This window comes from Daphnia pulicaria, chromosome 8, assembly GCF_021234035.1.
Source record: "Daphnia pulicaria isolate SC F1-1A chromosome 8, SC_F0-13Bv2, whole genome shotgun sequence".
Classification (NCBI taxonomy): Eukaryota; Metazoa; Arthropoda; class Branchiopoda; order Diplostraca; family Daphniidae; genus Daphnia; species Daphnia pulicaria.
The window spans coordinates 9652264-9664787 of record NC_060920.1 but is presented as its reverse complement, the minus strand read 5'-3'; the positions used below and the strand labels follow the sequence as shown (position 1 = coordinate 9664787).

The 12524-nt window shown below is 40.3% G+C and overlaps 5 protein-coding genes and 1 long non-coding RNA gene across 8 annotated transcripts; 1 reads left to right on the top strand and 5 right to left on the bottom strand.

The window, feature by feature from the left end:
* Window positions 1–225: 225 nt before the first annotated feature.
* Window positions 226–2268, bottom strand: LOC124311484. 2 transcript variants are annotated; one of them, XM_046776005.1, is made up of 4 exons: window positions 2236–2268; window positions 1870–1957; window positions 831–897; window positions 226–755 (listed from the first exon to the last, which is right to left on the bottom strand). In XM_046776005.1, the coding sequence occupies exons 2-4, from the start codon at window positions 1908–1910 to the stop codon at window positions 570–572; spliced, it is 294 nt and encodes a 97-aa protein (XP_046631961.1). In that variant the 5' UTR covers window positions 1911–1957; window positions 2236–2268; the 3' UTR covers window positions 226–569. The 2 variants fall into 2 exon arrangements, with proteins under 2 accessions (XP_046631961.1, XP_046631960.1); XM_046776004.1 differs by lacking the exons at window positions 1870–1957; window positions 2236–2268 and adding an exon at window positions 974–1250.
* A 693-nt stretch (window positions 2269–2961) lies between these two features.
* On the bottom strand, window positions 2962–4280 carry LOC124311582. The gene is made up of 3 exons (XR_006909932.1): window positions 3980–4280; window positions 3543–3904; window positions 2962–3338 (listed from the first exon to the last, which is right to left on the bottom strand). It is a non-coding gene; the product is annotated as an uncharacterized LOC124311582 (long non-coding RNA).
* LOC124311497 (putative per-hexamer repeat protein 5) lies at window positions 3420–5974 on the top strand. Of its 2 annotated transcripts, XM_046776023.1 has the most exons (5): window positions 4945–5104; window positions 5182–5245; window positions 5345–5485; window positions 5556–5623; window positions 5682–5974. In XM_046776023.1, the coding sequence occupies exons 1-5, from the start codon at window positions 5096–5098 to the stop codon at window positions 5808–5810; spliced, it is 411 nt and encodes a 136-aa protein (XP_046631979.1). In that variant the 5' UTR covers window positions 4945–5095; the 3' UTR covers window positions 5811–5974. The 2 variants fall into 2 exon arrangements, with proteins under 2 accessions (XP_046631980.1, XP_046631979.1); XM_046776024.1 differs by lacking the exons at window positions 4945–5104; window positions 5182–5245; window positions 5345–5485; window positions 5556–5623 and adding exons at window positions 3420–3522; window positions 3619–3745; window positions 3830–3912.
* Window positions 5975–6004: 30 nt separating this feature from the next.
* On the bottom strand, window positions 6005–6959 carry LOC124311452 (transcriptional activator/repressor MOT3-like). Its single transcript, XM_046775952.1, has 3 exons — window positions 6751–6959; window positions 6607–6679; window positions 6005–6546 (listed from the first exon to the last, which is right to left on the bottom strand). The coding sequence occupies exons 1-3, from the start codon at window positions 6754–6756 to the stop codon at window positions 6092–6094; spliced, it is 534 nt and encodes a 177-aa protein (XP_046631908.1). The 5' UTR covers window positions 6757–6959; the 3' UTR covers window positions 6005–6091.
* A 403-nt stretch (window positions 6960–7362) lies between these two features.
* On the bottom strand, window positions 7363–8590 carry LOC124311459. The gene is made up of 3 exons (XM_046775960.1): window positions 8060–8590; window positions 7918–7990; window positions 7363–7857 (listed from the first exon to the last, which is right to left on the bottom strand). Exons 1-3 carry the CDS (start codon window positions 8099–8101, stop codon window positions 7463–7465), a joined length of 510 nt encoding a protein of 169 aa, XP_046631916.1. The 5' UTR covers window positions 8102–8590; the 3' UTR covers window positions 7363–7462.
* A 1721-nt stretch (window positions 8591–10311) lies between these two features.
* On the bottom strand, window positions 10312–11174 carry LOC124311434 (translation machinery-associated protein 16-like). Its single transcript, XM_046775927.1, has 3 exons — window positions 11057–11174; window positions 10613–10991; window positions 10312–10547 (listed from the first exon to the last, which is right to left on the bottom strand). The coding sequence occupies exons 1-3, from the start codon at window positions 11057–11059 to the stop codon at window positions 10354–10356; spliced, it is 576 nt and encodes a 191-aa protein (XP_046631883.1). The 5' UTR covers window positions 11060–11174; the 3' UTR covers window positions 10312–10353.
* Between the last annotated feature and the right edge of the window lie 1350 nt (window positions 11175–12524).

Here is a 12524-nt window from a genome sequence, read left to right as displayed (position 1 = left end):
TAACGAATAAAGATTGGAAAATTTCCCTGCGATATTGACGCAGACGACGAGACCAAAACAATATCGGGCGATGGTTTAATATCAATAAACAAATATGTAAATGAATTAAGGAAACCGCATTCGAGTAAGTCAATCGCGGATAGAAAAGGAAAATGATTTCGAGTATAAGTATCTATCATCTTTCATATTATTCGAGTATCTTTCTAAAAAAAAAAAAAAAAAATAGTTTTCAAATTTCATGTAATTTTTACGAAGTTAACATAGATATTGCTACTATCACCGACGCAGTAACTTCAACTCGTATTCAAAGAAATCAAATATTTGATTGAATATAGATTGTATTTGTATCGAGCGAACAGTTTATTGTAATTATTAATGGACACAAACAGGTAAACAAAAGGTTCGCATTAAAAGGCCCTGTAATTTTATGTTTTCATTTTTTTTGTTCTTTTTTTTTTACAAATTGCATTTTTGCAATCGTTTGAGCTATTCATTGTCATCTAAAGCAAACACATGTAAATTCGCTCATGATTAAGTGTGCAGCTCTTGGATCCTGGATGATTTTTTATTTATTTATGGTCTTGAGCTTCCTTGAGCCACTCCGGTCTGAGCGGCGAAGAAAGTCTGGCCGGAAGGACCTGTGTTTTGTTGGGCGGAAGCAAAAGAAGAAACTCCGCCTGCAGGTGGCCTGTTAAAGCTACCAGGCTGAACATTCGGCACAGCGGAATTGATGACAGCCAGAATGGCTGAGTTAACTAATTCGAAATAGAAAATTCATTTCATGTTACTAAAAATGAATCCTCGTGACTTAACCGAATAAATTCACTCACTGTCTTGAGGAGCTGGTTTAGCGGAGACCATAGCGACGGCGAGGACAAGGAAGACGAACGCAAAAACCTGGTCGCAAAAATTACAACAGATGTGCTTAAACTTAAAAAAAATGCGAAAAACGGTTCAAATTTCGTTGTACTACCTTCATGATTGTTTTTAATGTGAAACGAGCTGACGCAAAGTGGACTGTTGATACGTTGGATTGCAAGCGGTTAACTGATGTGTCTTTCGGTTGTCCCGGACCGTATTTGTAAGAGCCCCCAAGTCCCGGAGAAATTATGGGAGGTGGCTTAACCGCCCTAGACCGGTGCTGGGCAAGGCAAAAACGGAAGGGCATCCCAAGGTTGTTTGTGCTACTTTTTCAACCGAAGCGCAATTTACATAATTCTTCTTGTTTTCTTGTCGAAGAGGATCAGTAACATCAACAGCGGTCATAACAGCAACCTTGGATAGCCAACATCGGTGGAAAAAGCGCTCTTCAATGTGAAAACAACAAGCTTTGCCTTGAAAGACCATTTGACTAGATTTTCTCATTTTCCCGATGCCTGTATTCTAAATACGGCAAGGCCCATTTTCCTATTTCGATCCTATTTGAAACGAACACCGATGTCAAAATAATCTCCCATTTCTATACTATGCTTTGTTATATATACTACGACGAATGTACCATATGTGGTACATTCGAATTCGGACAACTTTTTCTACGGTATAGTTTCTCATTAACCAAAAAAATACAGACAGCCTTAGTGTCCCTGTTACTTTAACGAATTACGAAAGTACTTCGCTGGAAAACTTGAAAGGTGGATGTTTGGCAGCAGCCAAAAACGAGGAGTCATTGAACGCATTTCGCAACAGTGAAATTTTGTGGAACATTTGCCCACCAGATCAATTTTATGTAAAGCGGCAATTTCTAATGGCAAAACTGACGATGAATGATGGGGAAATTTCATGTCATCTTTGATGGTAACGTCTCGTGATGTCGAGGAGGAGGAGTCAGCACTTAATTAGCTTTCGCAGAAGTAACAAATAGAAACTAACCTGTAATCCCGTTTGCGACGATAGCAAACAAAGGCGAACATTTCTCGGTTGACTCTCCAGACTTTGAGATTTCAGCAGCAAACACCATCTAGTGATACATGAAAGAGTTAGATATTCCGGCTTGTTGTTTTTTCTTTCAGTATAAAAATCGAAAATACGTATAACTACGTAAATTCCCATAACCTCCAATCAATCCAATGGTGTAACTTTCGAATTGCGAAAAACTAGTATTGCCACATCAGACATCTAGGAAAATCCCAACGTTCGTGACATGAGCCAGATCAAACCAAATAATTACCGACTTTAGATATATCGACCAAATAATTGTGCGCAAACATCAACGACATTCCATTTCCAGATGATTACCTTTACATTGTGCGCAGTCCTCGCTGTGGCCATTGCTCGCCCTGACCTTTCAAGTTAAAGAACACCGGCACTTATAATTAAATAAACAAACTCATCTCCAGTAATTGATTAAATATAAGATTAGTTGGGGGTCACCTTTTGCGTTATGGGGCTGTCCATATATTACGTAACGCGATGAGGGGGGGGGGAGGGGGTTGCAAAAAGTGTTACGAAATGTTACAGGGGGGAGGGGGTTGCAAAAAGTGTTACGAAATGTTACAGGGGGGAGGGGGGAGTTTTGAAAACGTTACGTAGCAAGGCCGAAAAATTTTTTCAATTAAAAAAAGTTAAAACAGTGGCAAAAATATCGATTTCCCACGCTAAAATGTAACTAAAATGGTTCGTCTGTTTAGTTTTTGTTTCCCACGAATAAACACAGGAAATACAGTTCCCCTGAGTGCTGAGCTCGAGAAGCTAATGATCGAGCAAAGCCCTCAGGGGAATGTCGAAATAGGTTTTCAATGATTGTCGTCATTGCAGTTCAGACTTTGCGTTATGCCAGTCATCATTTTAAATCAAGAAAATTTTGTATTTTGTATTTTTAAATTCACTGGGGGGGTTTTGTTTTTTGTTACGTAATTAGAAGGGGGGGTGTCTGTTTTTTTGTTACGATCCGTGACAAGGGGGGGAGGGGGGGTCCAAAAAGGTGAAAAATTGCGTTACGTAATATATGGACAGCCCCTATGCAGCCACTGAAACTGTCACAGGATTCGGAAGTGGAGCCGCCCAACTATTTGCCTCTTCGTCCTCTTTTAGGTCTACGTCCTCTTTTAGGTGGAGCTGCACTCCCTTATGCTGGATAACTTGTCGGAGGAAAAATGGCTTTCCTTGGATTCAATCGAAATGCATCATGATTAAGTTGAACTGGTTTTTAAACTTTTGTTTACCAATTATGAATTGATATTTGCAACCATAAAGTTGGCAGCGGTTCTGGTTCTGGAGCTGGAACCGGTAGCGCTGGACCAGGAGAAGTTTCTGATTTCTGCTGTAATTTCGTTCAGAATTGCCGCTTTTCGTCATTTTGACGCCGATATAATCGACAAACAGTGGAAAGCGGAGCATTTCTGAAAAAAAATATGTACTGTCGGAACCAAATAGATTGAAAGTGGCTTGTATTATTGGAGAAAACTCTGATCCGTTCAGTGTATAAAAGCAGCTCTACAAGCTTAAGTCAGTCAGACGAAAGCTGGAACTCTAAATTATAAACTACAGACCTACTCAAGCTACAAGACTTTGAAAATGTACAAGGTAGAGTAAATTCTTCTTACCATTTTAGTAGATTTATGCATTGATTCAAAACCAATGATGCTTAACAACTTTTATTTTCTCTTCTGATTTGTTCAGGTTACTTTGATTTTTGCTGTTCTCTTGGCTGCTGCCTCGGCCCGACCATTGCTTTCCAATCAATTTGGCAATGATCAGATTGGCGGCGTCGAAAAACAAGGTTTCGAAAAGTTCCCAGGAGTCAGTGGTAAGTCGCTTGATTTGCTCTGCGAAAATTGCATAGATAGATCATCAGATCAAACGTAATCGTTTTTTTTTACTGATTATAAAGGTGCTGGAAGTGGCGCTGGAGCTGGAATTGGTATCCCTGGATCTGGATATGGTTTCGGATCAGGAGGAGTTTCTGCTTCAGGAGTAAAAATCATTGACTTTGGTTCATTATTTATTCAAATAATCTAATTTTAGGGAAACATTTTATTACTAGGTTGGCATCGCGAGAACATAAACAGTGGATCGGCGACTGTTTCTGGAACAGGTGTCGCAGCTCTGAATGCTTTCACCGGAGAGGCATCAGCAACTGGAGCCTGTACTGGAAGTAGCGCTGGAAAATAAATTATATTGTCTTAATCAAATTCACCTATCAGTATATGAAGCATAAATTATTATATGTCACACTTGTAATTTTGAAATTGTTTGACGTCATTAAATCGGTAACCTAAAGGCACACACATTTACTGTATTTGCGGTTTTTTTTGCATAGTTCATTCTAGAATGAACGTCTTGATTTTTTTTTATACCGACTATTGCCTCTAGTACATAAAGGTAATTTAGAATTTAACGTTTATGCAACATAACAAGTTATAATGAAGAGGATAAATCAATTGGATAAAGCAAAAATATTATTCTACAGTTTACATACTACAAGCTTGGTTGGAGTATGGTTTAAAGGTTGTGCAAAGAAAGGTGTTCGGGATGGGGAACCTCTAATTAACAAATTTACTTTGAACTTTGAAGTTGGCACCGGTTCTGGAGCCGGAGCTGGAACGGGTATCGTTAGACCAGGAGTAGTTTCTGTTTTAGGAGTAAGAAAACAAAAACAATAAGAAATTTAACATAAATTTGATTTTAATTTCCTTTAGGTTGGAATATCACTTTAAAACTTTTAGCAACAAACACCATCTAGTGATGCATAAAATAGTTAGATATCAAGGCTAGTTGTTGTTTTCTTTATAAAAATCGCAAATACGTAAATACGTGAATTTCCATAACCTCCAAACAATCCAATGGAGTAACTTTCGAATTGCGAAATACACATACTACTGGTATTGCCACATCAGACATCTAGGAAAATCCCAACGTTCGTGACATGAGTCGGATCAACCAAATAATTACCGACTTTAGATACATCGACAAAATAGTTGTGTGCAACATTAGGTAAAACCGTAGGGCCCGAGGAGATGGCCAGTTTTCTACATTTGGTTTCGAGGTAAACATTCTCATCGAGTATAAAATCAATCTCCAACTTGTGATTCGACACATTTCAACAAGTCACTTCTTAAAGACAACAACCTCAGCGCCAACTACGAACAATTTCAAAATGAACAAAGTACGTACTTGCACCTGGTTATAACTTAAATCTTTATGCTGTTTGCCTGTTTCTATACATTTTTATTCCATTTCCAGATGATTACCTTTACATTGTGCGCAGTCCTCGCTGTGGCCACTGCTCGCCCTCAGACGTTTCAAGGTAAAGAACACCGGCCCTTATTGATGAATAAACTTCAATTTATCTCTAGTAGTTGATTAAATATAAGATTAATTGGGGGTCACCTTTTGCGTAATGTAGCCACTGGAACTGGCACAGGATTTGGAAGTGGTGCCGCCCCCCTGTTTGCCGGAAATGGAGCAACTCCTCTTCTGGGTGGAGCTGCACTGCCTTTTGCTGGACAACCGGTCGGAGGACAACTGGCTTTTCCTGGATTCAATCGTAAGACTTCGTCATTTACTTAAAATTCATTGAAACCTTTAATTAACAATTGTTACTTTGAATTTTCAAGTTGGCACCGGTTCTGGAGCTGGAGCTGGAACGGGTAACGCTGGACCAGGAGGAGTTTCTGCTTCAGGAGTAAGAAAACAACAAAAATAAGAAAATCAAACAAAAATTTGACTCTAATTTGTTTTAGGTTGGAATATCAAGCGCACAAGACGGAGGATCAGCGACTGGTACTGGAACAGGTGCCGCAGTATTGAATGCTGTCACAGGAGAGGCTGCAGCAGCTGGTACTGGTACTGGAAGCAGCACTGGAAAATAAATAATAGTCATCTCTTATCGCATCGGAAACTCAGAATACGAGCCTACACTAAAAAAATGTCTGTTGCAGAATATATTCATGTTAGTGAATCAGTGCTAGTTTACTGAAGAAAAATCATTTGTGTTGTCTCTGATCGACCAATAAACAATAACAAACCCTAAAAATCGCATATACTTGAATCAGCACACAAAATATTTGAAAACCAAAGTTAAATTTATTCGGGGGCTGTCCCCATACAGTGTAACTGTTTCGGATTTAAAATAAAATGCACCGATTAAAATTTAGTTTCCATTTCCATTTCTGTTGTTTCGATTTTTAGGTTGCTTTGTTGTTCGGTTCGCTGGCCGGTTAGTTGGCCGTCTCTGTCGTTGTTGGTTATTTTTTTTGGGCGAAGAATTAGAATTGCTTGAGGATGACGAAGAAGAAGATCTTTTGTCTGAGGTCGAGCTTGAGGTTCGTTGCCACCCTGGCCCCGACCTGCTATTAGACGACGAGGTTGAGGTATGTTCCCACCCTGGCCCCGTCTTGCGAACAGTCGTACTCTGTTGGCCTGGTTGGCCACGTCTGGATGAATCTGCTGTTCTATCAGCACCTTTAGCTCTTTCCCGCTGATGGTGTTCCCGCTGATGTTGTTCCCGCTGATTTTGTTCCCGCTGATGTTGGGCCCGCTGATAGGCGGGATTAGCTGCAAACATGTCGTCAATGTCTCTAGAAGAACTGCCAAAGGGATCGTTTCCTGCAAACAAATGTCAAGAAATTAAACAGGAACCAGCGAAAGATAAATCCAATTTCAAACCTTGTCGTTGAGGCAAAGGAACAGCTAAAACGGTGTAGATTGCCACGGAGATAACAAACAAAACGTAAAAGGTCTGTTGAAGTTTAGAATTTATAAGTAAAATTCTTTGTTCAATTAAAACTTTTAATAGTACAAACATTTTACCTTCATATTGTTGGTGGTTAGATCTTGCACTGCGTAGCTTCACGCTGTGGGCTCCGATGGAATAACTGCAATTGCTGTGATTTAGTAAAACTAGCGGCTTTTATGCATTGCACCAGCAAAGGAATGTTGGGAAATGGGGCGATGCTGGATCAATGTACAAGATTTAAGTGTTTTCAATGTTTCAAATCCAACGACGCACTTCCTAGTTCAAAGGGGGAGCACTTCGGATTAGGGTATGTGCGACTCAGGAACTACTACCGTATTCAGTTTCTTTTGCGCCTTTATGTGGAAATTGATACACAAGAGCTCGTCCGAGCCACTTTTATCAGCAAAACATTGCTGAAGCCAACACAAACTTCAAATGACTGATAGATTTCAATAAACGTTAAACTTTAAGCGAGAAACCAAGAACCCGGAAATGGGGTACTGATGAAAGGAACTGCAGAACGCCAGACTTGTCCTTTTGAACCAATGAGGATCAACGCGCAGAATTTGGATCTAATGACTCAAAAGTTGCTGGTTTACTAAAGAAAAATCACTTGTGTTGTCTCTGATCGATCAATAAACAAAATCGACACTTAACTCGCATGTCTTAAATTAGCACAAAAAATATTTGAAAATCAAAGTTACATTTATTCGGGGGCTGCCCCCATACAGTGTACCTTTTTCGGATTAAAATTTATATGCATCGATTAAAGTTTAGTTTCCATTTTCATTTCTGTTGTTTCGATTTTTGGGGTTGCTTTGTTGTTCGGTTCACGGGCCGGTTAGTTGGCCGTCTCTGTCGTTGTTGGTTATTATTATTGGGCGAAGAATGAGAATGGGCCGAGGCTGATGCCGAAACAGACCCTGTTCCTGAGGAAGAGGCTGAGGCATGTTGCCACCCTGTTCCCGTCCTGCGTACAGAGGAACCCTGATGGCCACGTCCGGATGAACCTGCTGCTGTACTAGCAGCACCTCCAGCTCCTGGACTTAGCCAGGAAGATTGCTGATGGTGGGCCTGTCGATGGGCCTGCTGATTAGCTGCTTGTTGAGCGGCAGCTGAATTGAATGTATTAGCAGCCATCTCGTTAAAGGTTCTAGACATACTGCTAAAGGGATCGTTTCCTGTAAACAAATATCAAGAAATTAAACAAGAAACAGTGAAAAATAAATCCAATTTCAAACCTTGTTGCTGAGGCAAAGGAACAGCTAAAATCGTGTAGATTGCCACGGAGAGAAAAAACCATACGGAAAAGGCCTGTTAAAGTTTGGTATTGATGAGTAAAATTATTTCTTCAAATACTTTTTAAAGTTGTACAAATGTTACCTTCATATTGTTGTTTTGTTGGTTGTTGATCTTGCACTGCATAGAAATATCACGAGATTTCCTTTACCCTGCTGGCTTTGATGGAGTGATAGATTGTAATTGCTTTTCTTCAGTAAAACTAGTGGGTTTTATGCATTGCACCAGCAAAGGAATATTGGGAAGAGGGGCGATACCGGGTCAATGTACAAGATTTAAGCCTTTTCAACGTTTCAAAACCAACGTCGCACTTCGAGTTCAAAGGGAAGCACTTGAGATTAAGGCTATCTGCGACTCAGCGACTACTACCGTACCACGAGCAACCGTCGTCAAATTAATTCAGTTTTCTTTGGCGCCTTTATGTGGAAATTGATACACAAGAGCTGCCGCTTTTATCAGCAAAACATTTCTAAAGCCAACAGAAATGGAAAAACCAAGAAGTTATCAAATGAAGCTACCAATTCAGTTAGTGGGTGGGTATGAATCGCCCATCGGAGTTGGAGATTGGTAGGAACGGCTGCTGTTGATTTCAAAAGGCATGCAATATTAATGATTGTGATTAAAGGGCATTTCTATACTTCAAATGACTGCTGGATTTTAATAAACGTTAAACTTTAAGCGTAATACCAAGAACCCGGGAATGGGATACTGATGAATGGAACTGCAGAACGTCAGACTTGTCCTTTTGAACCAATGGGGATCAATGCGCAGAATTCGGGTCTAATAACTCAAAACATAAGGTTATCTAATGCCAATAGCTGGCCACTGGAAACACGCAAGCAAAGTTTATTCAGAACATCTTAAACATTTGACTTGAACTTAGTTCATCGCAGAAATGATTTCTGATAAATTTCTGAAAATTAATCATGGAATAATTTATTTAAATTAACAGTGTTGAAAAATGTCTCATTGAAAGATGTAGGAAACCGAACTGAATGAAAAAGTTTTAAAATTGGCGTCTTCACCGTAACCGAAACCAGATCCATCTGGAAGGCCAAAATCGATGCCTGCTCCCCAGACACCATTGTCTTTTGCGCCAGCATCCAATCGAGCCTCCAATACGGAACTGTTACTACTCGTTTTCCGGAAGGGAAAGAACTTCAGCTTCAAGAGGATGGAAACGGCTGTCTCTTCGATTGAGACACTTTCATTGGCAATAAACGACCGTGTTTCAAATGTAGTAAAAGGTTTACTGCTGGCACCACCATCAGCGTTGGCATCAGCAGTTACACTTTTATACTCAACTGCATCCGGGAAATTTGAATAATATTTAAATGTAAAGAAATACATTGGAAAACCTAAAAAGAGGCAAACTTACAAGGTCGAAGATGAGGTCGAGACAGCACTATGCTGATCCAAGATAAAACGAAGCAAAAGATGACGACCTGTGGGTGTTCCAGGGAAACAATTAGTCGTAAAGTTCTACTCGAATAGGTTTCAGGTTACCAGTTTACTTGCCGAATCACACTCATCCCAGGGCTACGATTTTCTACTAGAAACTTGAGCAATTCACCGATTCTAAACTGTGAAGCTAGACGATCTGCGAAGTAACGACAAAATGTTTTTGGCAAAGCCACCACTAAATACTCGAGGTTATATACACGCGCAAGTTCTCAGTGTAGAATCCATTAGGGATGCACATTCATCGGTAGATTACCAGCCAAGTTGCGTGAGGAAGTAACCCATTTCCTCTTTACGGGAGGGTTCATGATTAACATTCGCTTCTCGTTCAAGATAAGTCACGAATTCAGTTCCATTGAAAAACTTTGCAAAAGGGAAAAGTTCCTACACCAATTACACGATGAATAGCGTTTAAATAGCCAGGAAAATACTTAATACTTTTCCCAACAACATGCACAGTACCTAAACCAGTAATGTAATCATGGGTATAACGTTCGAAATACATAGTCAAACCGATCCAACCATTTAAGTGCATGAACTGATGGCAAGAAGTAAATCTCGCGCTTTCCAATATTCTTGACCTTGTGTAATCTGCCACTTTGTGGTGGATGAAAATCAGTTGTCGGCATGTTTTCGAATGCACTATGCAACGACGCTTATCTACGTACAAAGGAGCTTGGGAAACTGGACCCCGAGGCAGCCCCAAAACTAATGTTGGCCCATCGTCTTCTAAGAGTTCAAATCTCTTTGCCATTCGGGTCAGGTATTTTACATTGCATTGATGCAGTTCCCAATTGATTATGCTTTCAGTAAAGTTTCAGCACGGAAAAGAAGATAGATTAGTAATTTCAATAAAATAGTAATCATTCAAATGATTTAATTCACAGTACAGGACTGGCTTACTGTTTGTATTGAAATCATTCCATATCTTTAGCATTTGCATCATCTGTTTCATTTTCTTCCATTTCATCTCCATTTTCATGACAAGGATCAGCTTTAGTCTGAACTGGTTTCCTGAATCTTTTGATGGTGATGTTTGGAATGAAACGAAGCACACCAGCCCAGCTTCGTAAATACTCCAAATTTTTGGGGCACGACAGATCAGGTATTTCTAATATGATATCAGCCATTGTAAGATCGGATAGGTCTAAAAAATGTAAAATAGCTTTGACTTACCAATCCCACATCCTTCGTACTCGTCTCTCTCCAACTTTTGTGAGTGCTCAATAGCATCTTCCCTGCTGGCATGCTGTCTTGAACTTCTTTGTCCAATTTGATTTTTCAAGTGAATTTGTTCAAGTTCCTCGTCGAACCTACCCAGGTATTGTTCAACCAGATCTGCAGTCAATCCAGGAGTGTAGATTTTCACTTCTGGATCAAGTTGGTCGCGAAACCAGGCGATTTTTTCTCCCAACGCCGTCATCTTTTGCGCCATAGCCTTTTTGTTGTGTTTGACTCGCACATCACGATGCCATTCCCTTGAAATCTGGTCAGCTTTCCTACTGTTGGGATGAATCAGTTTGTTCTCTTGACCAAACTTTGTCTTGACTTTGGGCTAAATAAACAAATAACAAGTTAATAACTGTATACAAAATATTTAAGTTGCATTTTATTCCTAACCATGATTGACAGATTATATTTTCGTCACGTGCACGTGCACAGTTCCCAAACCAAAAAACTAAGCAGACGACACAACTACTAAACTGCGCAGCGAGAAAGCTTTTGTTAGAACCACCCACAGGTGGCGTTGCATACCGAAAAAAGGGGCGCAAAAATAAAAACAGACAAACCAATGTTTTTAAACTTTTTGATTTGTGTGCTGAATTGATCAAAGATAACGTCTACCAAGAGACGGCAATTCAGTTCAAATAAATAACTCGCAGGAAATCCGGCGATTCCATCAATTGAACGATCGAGCCAGTCTATTAGTAATACATGGCCCTACATAGTCGATATCATCCATTCATATCTTCTACGGTATTTCAGCCTGGGTCCAAGAAAAGACTTTTACTTTGGCTTCTTTTTCGCCTTGTCCCTTCAATAGATAGCATCCTGCAGAGACAAACGAGCTAGGCGTTATTGTGCACAAAGGGCTATGGGGTATATACACAACCTAAAGGGCAAATTATCTTATTCGTGACCGGAGGAATAATAACTTTCTCTCTCGCTCTCGTCTATTTAGGATTTGTATGTCTACCCAATCTCCAACGACTGGCAATCCATCATCTGTTGGACTGGCTGGTCCAATCTACTACCTATAAAGACCCGCAAACTGATGGTCCAACACACACAGACTACACACTACACGCACCGTGGGAGAGAGAACATAGAGCTGGAGAGAGAATATATTATATAGTTTGCCACACGTCTGATATTTTACAAACAAGTTTGAACCCTTTTAAACCCGCGTTCGTGACTCAAGCTAGCACACACCACATCGCCAGCAGTGAGCAATGACAGAGACAAACTCGCTCAACTGAAATGATGGACTGCGGACGGTGAGGTGACATTTTTGCACTTAGATATACTTTTTCTTTCTTTCTTTTCTCGGTAGGGATGGATTTTATTACCCTTCCGGTTCAGAGCGTCGTCCTCCTTCCTCCTATGCGGTCACGGACTCTGCTTGGCTGACGGACCGGCGGCTTCTTTCTTTCTCCCATTTTTTCTCCCCCTCCTTTTCGGACGCTATATACTACACCCACACATACGTACAATAAAGTTCTGATGCTTGGCCAAAATACATATGTATTTGATACCAGAAAAGGAAGAAATCAGAAATTGAAATGTTTGGGAGAAGGGAAAAAAAACGAATTTAGATGATATCGCGGGAGATCCAAAGGATTTCTGCGACAGCTTCCGGCTGTCATCCATTTCAAACCATTTTTCTTTCCCTCTCGTTCTCCCCCCCCTCCGCACAAAAGCCGCGATCCTTTCGCGTGACTCCCAACATTTTGACTATCCGCACGCCATATTCTTTTTTCACTGTACATTATACAGTCGGACGTACCACTCCAGGGTTAGGGGGAAAAAAAGGTTGCCACTCTCGTTGGTTCGATCGTATAGTCTTCCATCATTGAACACGAGCAAG

Excerpts from the sequence above, each read along its gene's own strand:
- LOC124311484 (XM_046776004.1), bottom strand. The coding sequence starts at position 1,168 with ATGCCCTTCCGTTTTTGCCTTGCCCAGCACCGGTCTAGGGCGGTTAAG. Across the intron at positions 898-973 it reads CATTAAAAACAATCATGAAG|GTTTTTGCGTTCGTCTTCCT; the intron begins GTAGTACAACGA and ends TTTTGCGACCAG. Across the intron at positions 756-830 it reads TAAACCAGCTCCTCAAGACA|TTAACTCAGCCATTCTGGCT; the intron begins GTGAGTGAATTT and ends ATTTCGAATTAG.
- LOC124311434 (XM_046775927.1), bottom strand. Across the intron at positions 10,548-10,612 it reads GTACGAAGGATGTGGGATTG|AAATACCTGATCTGTCGTGC; the intron begins GTAAGTCAAAGC and ends ATATCATATTAG.
- LOC124311497 (XM_046776023.1), top strand. Across the intron at positions 5,246-5,344 it reads TCGCCCTCAGACGTTTCAAG|CCACTGGAACTGGCACAGGA; the intron begins GTAAAGAACACC and ends TGCGTAATGTAG. Across the intron at positions 5,486-5,555 it reads GGCTTTTCCTGGATTCAATC|TTGGCACCGGTTCTGGAGCT; the intron begins GTAAGACTTCGT and ends TGAATTTTCAAG.
- LOC124311452 (XM_046775952.1), bottom strand. Across the intron at positions 6,547-6,606 it reads TCCTTTGCCTCAACGACAAG|GAAACGATCCCTTTGGCAGT; the intron begins GTTTGAAATTGG and ends ATTTGTTTGCAG.
- LOC124311459 (XM_046775960.1), bottom strand. The coding sequence starts at position 8,101 with ATGCAGTGCAAGATCAACAACCAACAAAACAACAATATGAAG. Across the intron at positions 7,991-8,059 it reads AACAAAACAACAATATGAAG|GCCTTTTCCGTATGGTTTTT; the intron begins GTAACATTTGTA and ends AAACTTTAACAG. Across the intron at positions 7,858-7,917 it reads TCCTTTGCCTCAGCAACAAG|GAAACGATCCCTTTAGCAGT; the intron begins GTTTGAAATTGG and ends ATTTGTTTACAG.